We start from the raw sequence: 20,630 nt of genomic DNA, 5'->3' as shown, positions 1-20,630 counted from the left end.
TGTCTGACCACATGGCCATGCCCCTCACCCACCAAAGACATGATCACTGTTCTCAGTCTCTCATACTGTCCCCATCTTGGATGTCTTTGATATCTACATGGACAAACCATCCAACTTCTTTCCTTTGAGCAGAAAAGCAAGCCAAGATCCTCATCGTGATTGCCTGGAGCCTTTCTTTCCTTTTCTCCATTCCCACCCTGATCATATTTGGGAAAAGGAAACTCTCTAATGGCGAAGTGCAGTGCTGGGCGCTATGGCCGGATGACTCCTACTGGACCCCGTACATGACCATCGTGGCCTTCCTGGTGTACTTCATCCCCCTGGCAATTATCAGGTAAGAGGCCAGCAGACCAGACTCCCATGGAGGCTTTCCTGGTTCACCAACTCCTGCTCTTCTCTCCCCACAAGACCCATCATTGGTCCTAGTGTCCTTAAGGGAAGTGGCCAAACCACAAGGTTTCATCTAAAGCTACTATGTGTTAAGCCCAACTTCTCCAAAGTAGTGTAATGAGAGGAGAACTAATATTTTCTGAGTATGTATTATGGAACAGACATAACAGTGACCCCATATGGGATTCCATCCCATAGCTAACATAGATCCCAACTCAATGAAATAATTACATTTAGTCCCCATTTTATGTATGGTAAAATTCAGGTTCAGAGAGGTTAAGTAACCTGCCCAACATCACACAGGATTTAAACAGGTTTTTCTGAGTTTATATCCTATTCTTTCTCCTATTTCATGTAGTCTTTCAAATATAAGGCACAGTACCAATTTCAGAGATCTTACATTGTCATTGAAAAGATAGGCAAACCTTAAGCAAAACTGAGCAAAAAAAAAAGGGCGATACACACAAAAAATATGCTAGAAAGTGCATGCAGTGAGGTCAAGTAATGGCAAGGAACACTTCTTGGAAGTGACTATTGAAGGAGAGAAGAATTCAGATAGGAGAAGGGAAAGGTGGGAGGGAAGCAGGTTTCCTGGTAACTGGGGGTCCGAGTTAAGTGTGGCGACAGGGAAAGGACAGGCAGGCATGTCAGTGGGAGAGGGAAGAAGTTGGCAATAAGCTTCTTCTGGTGGGTTAAGATTTGATTATAAAGGGGTTTAACAACCAAGCCATAGGATGCTCCCTCTGTCCCACAGCCAATGGTGGCCACAGATGTTCTTTCAGCAGAGAAGACTACAACTGCCCAGAGAGGCAGGGTGTCACTTGTCATGGGGCAGGATCACCTCTGAAAGCATGACTCTGCCTGGGTGCGGTTGGGGATTGAGGAAGATACTGGCACGTTGAGGGTTTGCTTGGCCAGGCTGATCCTACACCAAGCTGGCCACAATGTGCCCCATAATTTGTCCTGAATGAAGGAACCAGCCTTTGGTTTTAGATCATATAAATACTGCTGTAATAAAAATCTTTGTACTTAAATTTATTCATGAGTCTCTGATTATTCCTTCAGAACTCATTCTACTGGAATTGCTAGATCAAAGATGATGCTCATTTTAAAACTTTCAATGCATATTCATAAACTGCCCTATAGAAAAGGTGTATTCCTGCCAACAGCAAAAATAAAAGAGCTCTGACCTGACCCAATGGAAGATGCTATCGTTTATGAAATCTTCATCCAACATAGAGGTTTCAAAAAAAATCTCATGGTTTTCATATACCTTTCTTTGATTAAGTGTTAAGTGTATGAAATATGTTTTGAGTTTTCCTGACGTTATGGGACTCCTACATTCTTGTTCTTTGTTCATCTTTAGTTGCATAAAATAGCATAGCTGGAAGAATGTAATCCATCACATAGGCCCGCCCCTGCATTTTTCACAAAAGTAGGCCTAAGGCTAAAAGGAGCAAAATGACTTGCTCTCCATCAGAGGTCGAGCTGGGCAGGAGAGGGATCCCATAGCCAGTGCAGCAGCCTTGCTGAAACTGGGGAGTGTCAGTCATCGCTGCTGACTTGACAAATTGACGCCTACATGATTTCCATGTACTGCCTCCTCTCCACTGAGTTGAATTTGGGAGGAATCTTGGGGGAAAGATGAAGGTTATTTAGACAAGCAGTCAAAGTTAAGTCATAGCATCGTTGAAAGTGGCACGTGGAGGAGGAAGGTGGTTTGTCGCAGGGGTGAGCATTTGGGGGGAAGCAGCTCCTGCCGTCCGTCACAGGCAACTGATGCATTGATTTCAGTGGACAGTGTTTGTCCTTGTTCTCTCCTGATTGATTCCCTATCAGCTCATGAAATCAGTCCAAACACCTGCTCAGGCGGGTGGATACACTATGTCCACCCCAGGGTTCCCAATGAGCTGTCTGGCCAGATCTGTCACGTGGCTCTTTCCCCATCCATAATCTTTCCCCATCAATTCAAGCTGCTCCTTCCCATCAGGACTTCTCAGACCTGCCTACAGCCTGACTTGTGTGTTCTTGTAGTGCCCTTAGAAAAAGTCAAGTACAATACGATGATGAAAGGGATGATTTCAAAAGCAAGTTGCACTCAGCCTTCAACAAAGCACAGCCTCCTTAAATCCTTCCCTGTGCTCCTTGCTCCTAGCTGTGGTAGAACGAGGAAGATTCACAGTGACCTCCCACAACCTTGAGCTTCCCTGAAGCGTTTCTTATCTGCTCAGTCATGACCTTCAGTCCTCTGTGGTCAGGCTCCTCTTGCAGAAGAAAGAGCTTCTCTCTGGGGAATATGGCACCCTCCAGCCCTCTCAGCTCCTCCTCCTTCTTGACCCAAAACCAGGCCCAGATGGAATCTTGTGAAGAATTTGTTTTCCAGCTAGCTCCTGGGATAACTTGCTACAATTTTATATCTCTCAGAGTTAAAGTTCATCTATTTCTTTTTCTTTCTTAACCACATTTTGGAGCCTTGAGCTCAATCCTGTTGCTTATAGTTCTTTTAGATAAAGTTAAACTCTTAATTCCAAGCTTAAGTAGACAAAGGAAACAACTCAAATTAGGTGTCTATTCACTTTCTTAACCATGCCTAATGCTTCTTTTTTCTTCAGGCAGGATGCACACCTACATATATATATATATATATATATATATATATATATATATATACACATATACTTACGTATATATATATGTATATCCTTACCAAATTGATAGGCAAAAAGTACATATAAAGTTGTTTTAATTTGTATTTTTGTCATTACAGATGAGTTTGAAAAAATTTTAAATGTACATTATCATTTTAGTTTTTTAGATAAATTACATATTCATATTCTTTTACCTATTTTTCTTAATTTTATTTTCTCTCTTCTTTATTTTTAAAGATACTCTCTATATAATAAACTTTTCCTGTTTTTATATATTGAGGCAATCCCCCCTAGTTCATCACTTGCCTTTTTGTTTTGAATATGGCTTTATTTTGCTTTTTTTTTTTTTTTTGCTTTCAGTTAATAAGACTGGCATAAATGTGAAAAGGGGAGACAGCATGAATACCAAAAATTAGAAATGAGAAAGTCAAATTCTTTAAGAAGTTAAAAGAACCACCAGAAAGTGTTATGCAAGACTTTACACAAATGCATGTGGAAGTACGAAGGAAATGTGTCAGACCTTTCACGCTGAAATGTATTCACACCTCCTCATGTTTTTCTTTACATATTGCCTCCCATTTCTTTCTTAGGAAATTGTCCCTTGCACATGCTTATTTCTACTTTGATTTAACTTTTTAATGATTTATTATTTTATTTTATTATTTTTTAAAAGATTTTATTTATTTGACAGATAGAGATCACAGGTAGGCAGAGAGGCAGGCAGAGAGAGAGAGGAGGAAGCAGGCTCCATGCTGAGCAGAGAGCCCGATGCGGGGCTCAATCCCAGGACCCCGGGATCATTACCTGAGCCAAAGGCAGAGGCTTTAACCCACTGAGCCACCCAGGTGCTCCAATGATTTATTATTTTAGTTATTAGAAAATAATTTCAATGTTGGAAATACATTAAAAATGTCACTTAAAAAAAAGACTTATTTATGTTAGAAGGAGAGCATGAGCAGGAGGAGTAAAGGGAGAGGGAGAGAGAATCCTAAGCAGACTCTGTGACCCTAAAACTTATACTTTAAAAAAATTTGATTTGGGGCACTGGGTGGCCCAGTTGGTAAGCATCCCACTCTTGGTCTGGCTCAGGTCATGATCTCAGGGTCCTGGGATCGGTCCCACAATGGCTCTGCACTCAGTACTCTTTCTCTCTCCCTCTACTCCTCTCATTCATGCTCTCTCTCTCAAATAAATAAATAAATCTTTTAAAAAATTTTGATTTGATTTGCCAAGTCCCCAATACCATTTACTTTTGATGTTATATATGAATTAGAGATTTAACTTAAATTTGCTTTTTTAAGGCCAGGTCCTTTGTCCCAACACCATTTACTGAATACTGAATAACTTATCTTTTCTACATAGTATGAAGTGGCAATTCTATCATATGCATATTTATATTTTAAACACTCTCATTGTTTCTGAACTTGTCAGTCTCTTCAGTGCACTTTTATTTTCTTTTTTCTCTATCTTGAGTGGTAGTCTTTAGACAATCGCTTTTTTCTTTTTTTATACGTTGCAAACATGTCCCTAGTTTGTCATTCTCTTCTTCATTTTGAATATAGTTTTATTTTCAGTTAATAGGTATTGCCATAATGAAGAAAGGAGAGAATGCACAAATAACTAAGATGGGGGCTTTTCTGCCACCAATACCATATTGTTTTAATTATTTAGCTTTATATATATTTAATATCTGATAAGACAGATGTGTTCTCTTTCTCAAAGGTCCCTGGCTCTTCTAGGGAGCTAGTGATGTTCTCTCCTTCACCCACTGCTGCAGCCATAACAAACAGGGACGCCCCTCACTCTTTTTTCACCCCTCTACCATTATGCACATCTTTCCTTATATGCCTGAACACTCCTCCACACCCACCCTGCCTTGCGGCTCTGTTTTTGGAAACCCCGGTCACATTCTTCACATCTTACTCCACACACCGACTCCACACGGACTGGCCACTGCAGGTCCTAGGCCAAGTAGTGCCTTGTGTGTTCACCCATAACCTCCAAACGCAGCTCGTCCCTGCTGCCATGAAGACTTCGTGGTAGCATCATCCCCTGCTTGCTTGTGCGGCTGTATCTCTTGAGTACAGAACTTTGTCTCTTAATTTCTGGATTCCAAATCCAGTACCTAATGCTCGCTCTATAAGTGTGGGAGTAAATGTGCAATGAGGCCTGACTGTTAATGTGAACCAATCACAGGACAGAGGTGCCATGACACTCTGATACACACACACCTGAGATGGAAATTTCTAGCTGTTTAGTACGTAGGTCAGTTTCTGGCAGATGGTAGATCCTCCATATATGTGAAAGGGAGGAAAGAAGGGAGAATGAGAAAAAGGGAGAGAGGATGAAAGGCAGAGAGGGAGGGAAGGAGAGAGGATGGAAGAGTTGTATTATCTGGGGCAAACTCTCATGAGAGCTGTGTATGAATGTGTATGAATGAAGACTTAGCTCTTCCGTCATTAATAAAATCAGGCTCCCAGCACTTGAAACCATAGTGACTGACAATAAAGGCAATACATTGTTTTTCTGGGTCAACACAACTCCCATTATTTCAAAATTTACTTGACATAACTGTCTAACTGTTGCTGGGTAGGTTGTTAGCCCTGGTGTAATTGCTTTACTTTAGCAGTGGTTATTTTCTTGTAACTTAATTGATTTCTCATTCTTCTATCATTTTTATCTCTGTGACATAAAGAAAGAGGCATAAAAGATCCATGGCCAACAATTGCAAAGGAGTAAGTGGGAAAAAAGCACATTTGTCATGGAGCATTGATTCGTGTTATATGAAAAAAAAAAATCCATTTATTTTGCTTGGAGAATGGAGATCAGACTATGGGAAAGTCCCATGCTAAGGTTGGTATAGCCCAGTAGAGTTTAAGGCCATGGTGCGTGAAAGGCCCCAGGGGTCTGGCCAGCACTGTCCCTGGGCAGAGGTCCAAGGTCACGGAGAATGACCCATCATTATTAAAGGAAGTGACATACCATATGGTGTTGCCTGAGGGGTGGCAAGAGTTACCTTTTGAAAAACCATTCTCACTAATTTCCTAGGTTAGGGTAGACATTTGTGATTGGATTTCCAATATCCATTCCACATTGAGCCATTCATGGCAGCCCTTCCCCTTAGTATGTGAATGGTTTGGGAATGGCCATGTGACCAATTCAAGCCAATGAAATGTAAGGGAACATCTTCTGAAGAGCTTTTGGAAAAGATTTCCCCATTCTTAGGAAACAAATCCAGGAGAGGATGGCTTCTCATCTTCTGGATACTGCTTCTGGATATAGGTGTCCAAGACTGACAGCTGGAACTGCTGCAGTTGACTCAGGGAGACACCTACACTGAAAAGAAAAGAGATTTCTGCCTAAAAAGGCAGATTTCTGAAACTCAGCTTTGATCCTTTGAAGTTGCAATTATGGGAGATAAGAAATATTCCAATTGTTTAGAACAATTTGAGTCGGGAGTTTTCTGTAAGTTGCTATAAAAAGTGTCCTAACTGATACCCAACAGGTCAAACTTGCTGTTTCCAGACATCAGTAAATTCATCTGAACTACCGAAGTCATCAGAATGAACTCTTCTAGGACCATTAGGAAATCTCAGTTATTTCAATGGTACCAAGTGAGTTAGCCAAGGCATCCCTTTGACGTTCTCTGTCTGGGAGCCCATTAAACATGGTGCCAATGGACTGTATATATCAGGACTCTCATGGTTTTTTTTTTAAGTTTCTTAAGTATCAAGCTGTTTTTACAAGTTAGTTTTGCCTTCATGTCTCCCAAAACCCAACTACATACAGACATACTGTTGAGTCCCTGACACTTTGCCTTTTGCCATATATTCATTATTTCTAGAAATACCTGTAGGGCACCTACCCTCTGGGAGACCCTGGACCTGGTAAGGGGGATACAGAAATGACTAGACACACACGCTGTCTGAATTTAAGAATATTCCTGTATAACAGAGAAGACAGCCAATTAAGGAAGGAGTTACAACACTGTGATGAGTGGTAGTAGAGTAAATAAAGAGCCCTAGGGGATCCACAGCAGGGATGCTAACCTGGTCTAGGAATCAAAGAAGGCATTCAGGAAATAGCTAGAACCATATATAGCATATGTAACCCAATACAGCCCCCAGAGGAACTTGTGCACCCTCCTTAACAAGGTTGTTAACAGGGGCATCTGGGTGGCTCAGTGGGTTAAAACCTCTGCCTTTGTCTCGGTTCATGATCTCAGGGTCCTGGGATCGAGCCCCACATCGGGTTCTCTGCTCAGTGGGGAGCCTGCTTTCCCCACCACCCCGCCTGCCTCTCTGTCTGTCAAATAAATAAATTAAATCTTTTTAAAAAAAAAAAGAAAGAAAGAAAAGAAGGTTGTTAACAAGTTGGTTAACAGCCCTTGAAGTCAGAGGACCCATCCTCTAGCTGTGCGAGCTCAGAGAAGTCACTGAATCTCTCAAAACTGAAGTCTGACCCCCAGAACAAGTCAGGGTCCCTATTATATACTCTTGTTTTGCCCTACATTTTATCTTCATAGGGTTTTGCCTCTTTATAAGCATATATTACTGTGTCCACATTTTATTATTTCCTATTGCCACAAATGTATTTTGTATTGCCACATTGTAATGTGAGCTCTGTGAGGGCTAGGGCTCTGTATTTTCTACCACAGTATCCACAATGACTCAGCAGGTGCCTGGGACAAAGTGAGTCCTCAAATACCTAAAATGAAATGAATTAATTAATGAGAGAAACATTTTTGACTAGCAAGTACCCTTAGCGCCCCTGCTAGGAGAAGAGAAAAAAAGGGCCTTGTTCAGTGAAACACCAACTCCCCCTATCTGTCTTCCCTATGCTTGACCTCTAAGGAGACCTTCAGAGCATAACTGGACACAATCCTCAGACCCCAAATGGGAAGTAGAGATGGAACCTTAGGTCCCCGCTGTCTATGAATGTCTATGGCTCCAAGACTGTAACCCATGAAGTCCCCAGCCCCGTGCTGAATTCTGCAGGGGTGGGGCACTTACAGTCTGAGGGGAATACTGTCTGTTGTGTCTCACAGGAAGAGCAAAGGTTTTGTTCTCTTCCCTGGATGCTTCTTACACATAATCCAGAATCAGAACTAAGGAACCGGGTTCAAGCATCCTCCTAAGGCAGTCCTACAAGGTCTTTCTGTGGCTTGGGCTCTCATGCAACCCCCATCGCGAGTTGCCTCTGCAAAGGAAATGAGAGAAAATGGGTCTGTGTCTAGAAAGTGTCCCATAAAATCAAGAACTCAGGCAGCCAGTTACAGATAAGGGATACTTTCTCCAATCTGAATGATCTTTCAGTATTCAGATTTGTCAGAAACTTGAAGAAACCACTTGTTGGGAGAGTGGAAATAGATTGAAGACATGGAAGAAGTTAAACCGAAACAGTAGAGATGTTTCTGTTTTTGAGAATCTGTTTTGAGCTCTGTTTCTGAGAATGGGCTATGGATAGATCTGCTGATCTTTAGGACATGACCATCATAGACAAGACTCCACGTAAACCATGTTAGACCAGCATGGAGGCCCTAAGGAAGGGAGAGGCCAGTTATTATTGAGGAACAGGGACAGCTCAGAAAGGTTTCATAGCTAAGTGATATATGGAGAATGGGCTTAAAAATGCATTTCAGCAAGAAAGCAAAGCAAACACAGAGAGATAGAAGGCACTGGAACTCAGATTTACCCAAAGTCAACTGCATGTGAAGCATGGAGTTGGGGTCAGTTTTGTCAGCTTGCTCCTGTTGGGCACTCCTGTTGCTGATATGGAGAAAGGTCACTGAGAGACAGTGGGGTGGAGGGAAGAAGGATGATAATGGTAAAGGTGAAGAAGACAGAGGGAGATTGCGGGAGGCTTTGGATGCCCTGTGTAAGAGCCTGGATGTCATCTTCTAGGTAAGTGGAGATATTGGGGCAGTTTTAAGCCAGAGAATGACTCTGGGTCCTAGAGCGCCACCTTGAGGACTGCACGGGCATTCAAGATAGTAGCTGAGCAGAGGCGTTAGATGATCAAAATAATCAGGCAAGAGGTCATAATGGGTGCTTGTTTCAGGAGTGCACATACTGAAATTGGAATCATACAGAAATTAGTCTGTCCCGGTATGAAGAGGCCATGAACATTCATGAAGCCTTCCTGAATACTTTTAATGGGTACAGAGCTTCAGTTGGGGAAGATGAAAAATTCTGGAGATGGATAGTGGGGATTGTTACACAACAGTGTGAATGTACTTCATGCTGCCAAACCATGCAGCTAAAAGTGGTTAAAATGGTAAATTTTGTTATGTTTATTTTATCACAATAAAAATAAAACGTAAAAATGTTGGGGGAAAAAAGAGGTTGTAAGGATCTAGACTGATGCTGAGGAGCACAAATGGGGAAGAAGAACAAATCATGGAGACATGGAGACATTTTGAAGGGACAGACCACAGAACTTGCTGATGAAAGAAACAAGGAAGAAGAAGGAGACGAATATAATTCAGAGATTTCTCTGATGCATAACTGCTCCGCTTTGAGCAATGGCCTGATTTGGGTCATAAAGGGACACCCTACTAATTAGGAGTTGCTTTTCACTTGCCTAAAGGGCCCTTAGGAGATGAGGCAAAGATGACTTGGGCCCAAACCCCTAACACATAAGACCTTCCTCAATTTTCCATTGTGTATATGGTTCATGGCCAATAAATATTTGAATTACTGATTGATTTAGCACTGGGGTTGCAACTGTAATACATAATTAATGTTTCATTGTGGTTGTGACCTTTCCTTGTATTTCATTTACGTGGGGGAAAAGTTTCTCTGATATAGCGAATGTCCAACTTAAGGTAAGGAATAGACTCACAAGTAATTTTCCTCATCTCTTCTATAATGTCAACATGCAAATTCCAGAAAAATCCCTGGGCAGGATGTTCCAAAAAGGCTCCAAGCACACCTGGAGCACTCAGAGGGGTTCACTAAACAAGAATGGGAAAAACAATAAGGAGCAGAAGGTTTTTAATACAGTCATTAATTAAGTTATATTCTAAAGATCATTAAAAACAATAGTGCTTTGTCAGCCACTGCAGACCAGAGTTCTGAGTTTATTTTAACCAGTAAATCTCAGGAGAGAAATGTGTGCCATTCTAAAGTAAAGCAATGCTTTGTCCCAAAGTTTTTAGTTGAGGTCCTTAACATATTGGAAGTATCAAGCAACTGATTAAAGAAGAGTATCCATTTTTATATTTATCAAAGTGAAAAAAGATACAAAATTTCCTGATGCTTTTGAGTCATTAATACTTTGTTTTCCTGTTAGGCATATATTATTTCATGCTACAGTGGGTGTGATTGTTGTGAAAAATGGGGAAGAAGGAGGGGAAAGAAAATGACATTTATTGAGTCTCTGCTAATTTCCAAGTGCTGTGCTTGACATTTTCAATGTTGTCACATTCGATCCCCCCCAAAAAAGTGTTTGTGTTATTAACTCCATTTTAGTGTCAACAGAGGCCCAGTGCCTTAGTCTGTCCAGGCTTCTGTAACAAAATATTACAGATTGGGTGGTTTGTAAACAACAGAACTTCAGTTCTTGCAGTGCTAGAGGCTGGAAGTCCAAGAACAGGGTGCCTGCACGGTCAGAGTCTGGTGACAGCTCTCTTCTGAGCAGCAGACTTCTCCTTGGTCCTCACATGGTGGAGGAGGCTAGGGAGCTCTGTGGGTGTCTTTTATAAGAGCACTAACCCCATTCATTGGGGCTGTATCATGACCTAATCACCCATAGGTTCCACCTGCTACTACTATCACCACGGTCATTAACATTTCAACATGCAAACTTAGGGGTGGAGACACAGCAAATATTCAGCCTGTATCAGTCAGTAGATTGCTTATCTATTGCTGGGTAACAAATTATCCTAAAGCCATGACTTAAAACAACATACGTTTATTATCTCCAGTGTTGTATGTCAGGAGTCAGACATGGCTTAATGGGGTGTGGCTCACCTCCGCTGAAGCAAGGCAGCCATCAAGGTGTCTGCCAGGGCTGGGCTATCACCAGAGGCTCAACAAGGAAGGGTCTTCTTTCAGGCTCCTGTGGGTTCTTGGCAGAATTAATTTTCTGGGGCTGTAGGACTCATGGCAGCAACAGAGAGAGGCACTAGCAAGACAAGCATAAATCTTACGTGATCCCAGACATTTATCGTCTTCAGCCCAATGTGTGGATTAGAAGCAAGTCACAGTTCCCACAGTCAAGGGAAGGGGATCTCACAAAGGCATGCATACCAGAGGCAGGAGTCATGGGGCCACATTGAAGAGTGTCTAAGGTCAAGGTTACACAAGCAGCAAGTAGTAGAGCTAGATACAAATATAAATCTTTCTGATCCCAAACCCTGAGTTTGGATTCTAATCTCAGCTCTACCTCTAACCATCTGAGTTATCTTGGAGAAACCATTTCACTTCACCATGTTCTATCTTCTTCAGTTAAAAAAAAGTGGTAGCTGTGACATGCAAGGATTCTATAATCAGCCAGGATAGGGACCAGGCATGGTTTAGAGCCCCCTCCCTCCTTACCTCACACTCAGAGAACTGGAGTGGTCTTCTTTCTGTGTCCTGACATAGGAACCCCCCAGCCATGTTAATATTACCTCTGGTCCTCTCCACAGTGTCATCTATGCCATTGTGATCCGAACCATTTGGATGAAAAGCAAAGCCCATGAGATAGTGATCTCCAACTGCTCAGGTAAGTGTCTAACTGACATTACCTAACCATTAGATAATTTTCCTTCTTCAGTGATTTTGTCTAGCAAATAAGCTCAGGCTTTGCCTGAATTCAACCAGCCTGCACTCTTCCATTAAGACCCAGCCAGCTGATCAGACCCAACAAAGCCTCTCCTGGTAGGTGCTGTCTCCTCCGTGTGGCCTCCCTGAAGACTCAAGAAGGAAGAGGGGACTTTGGTGCCAGGATCCAAAGGTTGCCCTGGTTTCTTAGGCCTGGCAAAGAGGAACACCATGGAGGACACTGGGGTATACAGGTCTGTCGAAGGAGCACACATTCAGTGATGCATGGGCATAGACATTTCTACTCGACTTGAAATTACAGATGGAGAAAACAGCCGTCCATCCACAGAACTGTCCTGGACCCTAAGCCAGGCAAAGCATGGTCAATGCTTTCCCAACACACCACCTCACCCCAGAATGAGCCCGAGAGCACCCACTATAGCCCTTCCCCAAATTCTGCATCAGTAAACCTTAGTGCAGAGCCCCTCCCACACTGCAGGCGCTGGGACCTGGAGGCCTACCCTGCCACCCAGTCCAGTGCTGCCGCACCTGCCCGAGACCAACCTGGACCCATGTGCCAGAAACAGAGGGCTGAGGGCTCCTGGCTTTCTATGTATTATAATGCCACTAGTTATCTGCTCAGACTCCCCACCTCCCCCCGTTCCTGGTATCCACATGCACACACGCACCCTTTCACAGTCTCTCACATGCACACTTACACACTTATGCACACATATATACACATACACACACACACACCCGCACGCCTTCACGTGAGGACAGCAGGCTATAATGCGGATGCCCGGAATACAAAAGGTCTGGTTTCTGTTCCAGGTGTGCCACTGAGAACTGGGCCACCTTGCAAAGTCATTTAACCTCTCTGACCTTCACGAGGTTAAAATAAGGGGACAGCCTAAATGGTCTCGACACCCTCCTCTTTTCAGACTGTGAACGAACTCCTTTACCAGACCAAGACCATGCTCATTTTCCTCCCTCTCGAAGCTGCTTCTCCCAGTGTGATGGAGGGAAAGTCATAAGGATTCCCAACTGGGCACTAATCATCTGTGTCCCTTCTCTAGGAAAATTGGGAGAAACGTGTAAGGCTAGGCGTTCTTATCTGAATTCAGTTCAGTTCTGCTGTGTCCGCCACATGTCAGCAGCAGTACCAAGGCCTGGGGACGTCAAATGAATCCATACACGGTTTCAGACTAGAGGAAGCCTCTAGGCCCCCACGTGGGGTCTCAGCTCTGGCTGCCCAAGAGCACTGCCTGGGGAGATTCTCAAATGCACCAAATACCAGGAGACCGCTGCCTGAGAGGTTCTGATTCACTCCACTTGGAGTGAGGTCTGGCATCGTTACTTTGGAAAAGCTCTTTGGATGATTTTAACGTGCACCCAGGTTTGGCAACCTCTCCTCCAGCGGGAGGCACAGTTAGAGGCTGCTGACTCCCACCGCGATTGACAAGAGCAGCCCCGAGGTGTGTGCAGGCTGCTTGGAAATGTGCCACCCATGAAACACCTATCATTCAACTTGTGACCCCTTATGGTCTCCGTGCAGGTCCTCCACACAGACTCCCTCCCTCCAGTCTAGTCTCTGCACCCTGGTTTTTCTAGAAGAACAAGAGCAAGCAAAAAGAATGAACACAAATGCATTCATTTATTCATTGCCAGTGGCTCTAGCTAAAAGTCAGCGCATTTGTCTGAAAAAAAAAAATGGAGGAAGACATCCTTCCTCTATCAGGCATGAAATAGATACATTAGATACTATAATTGTTGAAATAGCATATCTCTATCAAAGAATTACAAGATGAGGAGAATAGAACAGAAACTCTAAAGGAAACCTTGGGAATTTAGGGGATGATAAAGTGTTTCGAATTGATAGCGTAGTAGAGATCATTCAGTAATTAGTGTTGTTGAGACAGTTTATTTGGAAATAAATATATAAATATATATATATAGTCCTACCTCATGTGCCACAAGGAAATAAACTTTTTTTTAATGATTTAAATGAAAGAGAGAGAAAGGAAGGAAAATATAAGAATCATTGTTTATAATCAGGAAAAAATGGGAAAGTTCTGCATACCTGTAATGAGGGATCAAGTATAATTATATAGACATACAAGGAAATGCTCCAGCTGTAAAAAGTATTATGTAGTATACTCATTGTAATAAAAGATGTTTATTATGTATTAGATTAAGAAGGAGAAAGTTAAGTGATATCACTTTTATAAATATATGAATATGTAATAAATATTAGAATATGCATGTGCATATATAGATGATAGCTGGATAGATGAATAGATAGATAGATATAGAGATATATCTTAAACTGATAAACCCCTAAACATTCAAAAGTTACATTCTCAGGGAATGGGTGATGACCAACATAAGATGTGTCCTGATACATAGGTAGGATCTAGAAGCTACAAGCACTAAGGAAGTTCCCAGGGGTTGATATAAGAGATAACAAAAAATGCCTCTGCCTGTCCACAGATATCTCCCTGCTGAGCTTTCTGTGATGCCTGAAATTCAAACCAATGGAATCAGTCCTTTTTCACTAAGATACTGTCTCTAGGAGAGCCTAGGAGCAGTGCATTTGTAACCTGGATTGAGTAACGTGCACTATACAAGCGTATACTGAGGAAACTGTCACTTAGACTACACGACCCCTCATTTGATGGTGGACAGATCAAGTGTGGTGGGACCAGCAGGTTTGGGAAGGTCCAGAGCATTGGGTTTGAAGGCGGAAAAAAGTAAAAAGGGGGTGTCTTCGTCTGTTCATGCTGACATAACAAAGTGCCATAGACTGAGTGCCTTCAACAACAGAAATTTATTTTGTCAGAGTTCTAGAGGCTGGGAAGTCCAACATCAAGGTGCTGGTTGATTCTATTCCTGGTGAGAGTGCTGTTCTTGGCTTGTAGATGGCTGCCCCTTCTCTCTTGTTGTGTCCTCATATGGGGGTGAGGGGAGATTGAGAGAGAAAGAGGGCAGGCTCTGGTGTCTCTTCTTATAAGGGCACTAATCCCATCATGAGGGCTCCATGCCCATGACCTCGTCTGACTCTGATCACCTCCCACAGGTCCCATCTCTAAAGACCATCTCACTGGGGATTAGGGCTTCAGCATATGCATTAGGGGAGAACACAAACCCATAGTCCATACAGAGGCAGGATCAGGGTGGGAAAAAAAGACACTGAAGAAATAATTGAAGTCTAACCAAATGAGAATAGACAAACGTTGTTTATCCAGAGCTCACAAAAGAGGCATTGCGAGAGAGTCAGGCACCATGCCTTCTGTTTTGGCAGAGACTCAAAAGCAAGCAGAGGAGTGGGAAGGCTTTATAGTGGAGAAAGGGAAGAATTCAGATGTGCCCTGGCTGGTGGCTGTTGGCAAGAGAAGCCGCAGGCAGGCCAGGTAGAAGCATGGAATCCCACGTGGTTGGTGAAGGGTATATACTTGGCTAGCCCTGGTTGGGTTTAAGTTGAAAGTGGAGACAAAAACTAAAGAAGCTGTCAGCCATTAATTGAGTGTTGACCATTTGGGGTAGATTGTTATGGGTCTTACTGGACAGGGGGAGAGAGATACAGGTCAGACTGGCTACAGGTTTGACCTATACACGGTAGCTTGGCCTTCTGGTCTGGTCACTATAGGTAATGGGTTAGTTCCCTGGCCTGGTGGCTGCAGAGTGTGGGTCAGGGGTTCTGTTTCTATATATGGTCTGGCCATGATGCGTTTGTTTACATGGTCCATCAACACAAGCTGACAAGACAGAGGAACGGACAGAGCACCTCCTGTCAGCCACTTCACTGAGTTCTTCCCATACTACATCTTCTTGAATCTGTGCACGATGCTGCAAGGCGCATTATTAATCTCTCTCTTACAAATGGAGGGCAGCCCATACAATTGACCAGGAAGCCTATGTTTTCTCCCCAGTATCAGGCTGCCTCTCAGAAGGAATGACATTGCAGAAGGGGGAGGTGGTACATGGCTGGGGAAAAAAAAAAAAAGAGTTCAAAGTGGAAAAAAAAGATTTTTTTTTTTTTTAGTTAAAAAACCCAAACCCTGGCTTTTTGGCTGGCTTCTCTTCTACCCCGCTCCCTCCAGAGTTTTGCCTTCAGATTGCTATTCAGATCCCAGCCCCTGAAGTGTTTTGATTTGAAGTCTTTAAAATCTAAAAGGTGGCCACTACTGGTCAAGGGCCCGATTTTATCTCAGAAAGCTAAGGTCTTCCTGTACTTGCAGATTTCATTCAGCCTGGTTTAAACCCCTGTCCTATGCTTCTTTCCAATTCCAGGAGGTTGGGATGTCCTGAGCTCCCTCCTGCCCAGAGCTGTCACATTCACCTACCTGCCATGGAGCGCTCTTCTGTTCCCTCTGCTCCTGGCCCAGCAAGCATGGGATCCACATCACTTTCTTTGAGTTTATCACTGCCAAGAGTAAATAGAGCAAATGTTGCTGTAGGTTTGAGGGGATGAAACTTTTCCTTTCCTTCCTTCCTTCCTTTCCTTCCTTTCCTTCCTATCAGCTGCCCCCCACCCTTTTCTAGCAGGCCTTTCACCACTGTGCTTGGGCTCTGTCTGTCTCCAGAATCCCCCATATCTCCCTGCTACTAGATTTTCTAGTCCCTAAACTACTGGCTTAGCCCTGTCCTCCAGTCTCTGAAATAGTTCAAAGCCACATAGAGAGCAGTTTTCCCACTGGTATGTAATATGCCATTTCCCTCCCCAAAGTGGAAAAGGCTACAGTCAATTTTTATTCTTTAATACAAGTGTACATCTCTATTACCCCTATTTTTTTTTAGTTGTCCATATTAACACCAGTGAGCCCCTTCTGGAATGAGGGCTCCATGCCCATGACCTCGTCTAACTCTGATCACCTAGTGTCAAAAGCCCATATACTCTCTGTATCTGATTCATAAACAGAACTCACCTGATTTTCTATTTGTTATTACAGCTAGGCAGCTTATAGTGTTGCCTGGTAAATAGATCTCCAGTGGTGTTAGCATGCCAGGATTATTGCTCATCAACTCGGGGACATCGGCAATGATTAGTGTGAACAGAAGCATGCGGTGTAAATACAGGCTGCAAAATTCAAGCTCTCATTCTTTTATGAACCACTCTTCTTACCAGCAAATAAGTCTATTTTCTCTCCCTCAAAGGTGGACAGAAAGAAAAGAAAAAGAACTATTTAATAAATGATCTAAATGCTTTCCCCCAAACAAGTGTAGAAGGCAAGAGGTACAGGAGATGAGATTTTTCAATCTTGTAAGTTATCTTTCCTAAACAGGCATGTTTTTGATACACAGGGGAATCTAATTCTGTAAAATAGAGCATTTAACTGCATAGGGACAGGAGATGCAGAAAGTGCAGCCATAGGATTTGCAAACCTATCTGCAGATGACTGCGTCTGGCCATTGTGGTTGAGGAGACGGGGACACGATCCACGCCACATCCAAACTGCATGTTTCAAATCAAATGAGGCAGAATGAGGGGGGAAGAAAGCTTTGGATTGGGAACTGGGTTAGAGTCCTATTCATTTCTGCTAAAGGATTTAAGATAAGCCCATTAACTGCTCTCTGCACTTTTCTTCATCAGTAAACGCAGGCAAAATGGCTTCTCTACATAGAATGACATTTAGTAAAAGACAAAGAACTTCATAAAAGAAATAGATATAAATAAATGAAGCTTATAACAAGTTCATGGATAGTAAGATTCAATAGCTTGAAGATGTCAATTCTCCCAAACAATCTACAGATTAATGCAGTTCCTGTCAAAATTAAAATGGGATATTTTATTGAGCTTGACAAACCAATTTAAAATATACGTGGAAATTTCAAGAGCCAAGAATAGCCAAGAAGACACTCCTAGAGAACTAGAACAAAAGTAGGGGAGGTTTACTGTATTCACTATTAAAATCTATCATAAAGTCAGAGTGATTAATAGAGTATGGTATTGAGACAATACAATAACAAATAGAAAATGAAACAACCTCAAAACAGAACCTACATATATACAAAAACTTGATATATGTCAAAAGACCATAGGGAAAGAAATAAAACTGGCTCTTTACTTCAATTTATAAGCAAAAACAAATTCCAGGAGACTTGGAGACTGAAATTTTGTTAACTGCAAGCAGAGCAAAGAGCAATTTTATTTATGTAAAAAAATGAATTTATTCATGAACAGCAGAGAAATTGCAATTCGGGACAAGCAAGCTGGGGCGGACCTTAGGCAAGTCCAAAGAGACTAAGGGAAGGTGAGCTTTATTAGGTTTTAGGAGGAACTGGGGTTCCGAACAAAAGGTCACTGGAGAACGAAGAGTTCCAGGTGGCGGCAGTTACTTATTTGCAGCAGGTGGTGTGGTTGGTGCTTTGGTGCTGAGGCAGGCGGATCCTCCTTACTTTTTTTTTTTTTTTTTTAAGATTTATTTATTTATTTGACAGCGAGAGAGAGAGAGAGAGAGAGAGAGAGATCACAAGTAGGCACAGAGGCAGGCAGAGAGAGAGAGGAGGAAGCAGGCTCCCTGCAGAGCAGAGAGCCCGACATGGGACTCGATCCCAGGACCCTGAGATCATGACCTGAGCCGAAGGCAGCGGCTTAACCCACTGAGCCACCCAGGCGCCCCCTCCTTACTTTTTTTAAAGGCAGGAGACAAATTCCTGGGTGAAAAGTGCCCTCCCTTCTCCAAGTGGTTCTTCTGTTGGTTAGGCAGGCTGCGGGGAGTGGTACGTGCCTGTGAGCGCCCCCTTCAGGCCTTGTTGACTCCGTGTCCTGAAGTTCACAACAGATAAAACTTTTATTTTTTTTGAAGATTTTATTTATTTATTTATTTATTTATTTATTTATTTATTTATTTGACAGAGAGAGAGAGAGAGACAGCGAGAGAGGGAACACAAGCAGGGGGACTAGGAGAGGGAAAGCTCGGCCTCCCGCCGAGCAGGGGCGGATCCCAGGACGCCAAGACCAAGACCAGAGCGGAAGGCAGACGCCCAACAACTGAGCCACGCAGGCGCCCCCATATAAAACTTTTAAAAGAAAATGTATGGTGATACCTTTATGACATTGGGATAAGATCCCGATGTCATATACCAGTTAACATAGATTATGTTGGATCTTCTTAAACAAGTTGAACATAGATCAAGACCAAACATAAACAAGATCCAACATAATTATGTTCTTAAACAAGATCCAACATAATTTGTGTTAACTTATAAAAGAAATGATAGATAAATTTGGCTCTGTTAATATCTAAAAAGTCAAGTATAAAGTGGGAGAAGGTATTTGCAACACACAGACCTGGGAAAAGATTAGTATTCAGAATATAGGAAGAACTCCTAAAAATCAATTTAAACAGGAATTTTTTAAAAAGTTGAATAGAATAAGTAAGTCATGGAGATGAAAAGTACAGCATAGGGAATATAATTAGTAATGCTATGATAGCCATTTTGGAAAACAGTGTGGAGCTTCCTTAAGAAATTAAAAATAGAGCTACCTTATGACCCTAGCTCTATTTTTAATTTCTTAAGGAATTTCCACCCAATTTCACTACTGGGAATTTACCCCAAAGATAGAGATGTAGTGAAAAGAAGGGCCATCTGTACCCCAGGGTTCATAGCAGCAATGGCCATAGTCGCCAAACAGTGGAAAGAACCAAGATGCCCTTCAACAGACGAATGGATAAAGAAGACATGATCCATATACACTATGGAGTATTATGCCTCCATCAGAAAGGATGAACACCCAACTTTTGTATCAACATGGACGGGACTGGAGGAGGTTATGCTGAGTGAAATAAATCAAGCAGATAAAGTCAATTATCATATGGTTTCACTTACTTGTGGAGCATAAGGAATAACATGGAGGACATTGGGAGATGGAAAGGAGAAGTGAGTTAGGGGAAATCAGAGGTGGAGGCAAACCATGAGAGACTGTGGACTCTGAGAAACAAACTGAGGGTTTTGGAGGGGAGCAGTTTGGGTGTTTGGGTGAGCCTGGTGGTGGGTATTATGGAAGGCACGTATTGCATGGAGCACTGAGTGTGATGCATAAACAATGAATTTTAGAACACTGAAAAAAAATAAAATGAAATAAAACTTAAAAATAATAATATTAATGATTGTGATAACATTGTATGGTGACAGACAGTGACCACACTTAGCATGGTGAGCACTGAGTAATGGATAGAATTGTTGAATAAATATGTTGTTCACCTGAAACTACTATAAAATTGTATGCTGATTATGCTTCAATTTTAAAAAACATATACAACAACAACAAGAGATGAAAAGAAAAAAATGAGCAATACACAAACAGACATTTCACAGAAGGGACAAAAGGAATGGCCAAAACTAAGATTCTCAACCTCATTGATGATCAAGAATTTGCACATTTAAACCTCAGATGCAATTTTCTACCCACAGGATTAGTAAAAATGTTAACATCTGATCTCTTGAAGTGTTGAAAAAGATATTGAGCTCACGGTTTATTTGACAATATCATTCCTCAAACATGTAGCAGACTTCTGATCCATTTGCTTTCAGTCAATTTCATGTGCCAGTGACCATGTCCAAAAAGTCTTTCTTAATGGAATTCTCAGATCTGACTTGTGTCTTCGCTTCCATATACCATCCCTATCTTTAACTTAATGGAGGCTAGGTTGAAGCCATAAGAAACACTAGTAGGGAGGCCACATCTTTAGTCTCATCTTTGCCTCAGGAATGATTCTGAATAGGTCTTTGTTGGTTAAAACCTCTCAAACTTAATTTAGGGACAAAGGTCAGCTCCACTGGTATAAGACTTGCATACTTAGAAGGTATACACATTTGCTTTAATGCTCCACCCACATTT

The 20,630-nt window shown here is 42.2% G+C and overlaps 1 protein-coding gene across 2 annotated transcripts in view; it reads left to right on the top strand.

Annotated features, from left to right (window-relative positions):
• Positions 1 to 20,630, top strand: part of NPSR1 (neuropeptide S receptor 1) — a 152,375-nt gene that overhangs the window by 120,606 nt on the left and 11,139 nt on the right. For both annotated transcript variants that reach the window (XM_046021276.1, XM_046021275.1), the window contains 2 exons: positions 133 to 334; positions 11,671 to 11,747. In XM_046021276.1, the coding sequence (XP_045877232.1) occupies positions 133 to 334; positions 11,671 to 11,747 (279 nt within the window). The remainder of the gene's footprint in view (positions 1 to 132; positions 335 to 11,670; positions 11,748 to 20,630) is intronic.

The sequence above is a fragment of the Meles meles genome, chromosome 10 (assembly GCF_922984935.1).
Source record: "Meles meles chromosome 10, mMelMel3.1 paternal haplotype, whole genome shotgun sequence".
Taxonomy (NCBI): domain Eukaryota; kingdom Metazoa; phylum Chordata; class Mammalia; order Carnivora; family Mustelidae; genus Meles; species Meles meles.
This window is presented reverse-complemented; position numbering and strand designations above follow the sequence as displayed.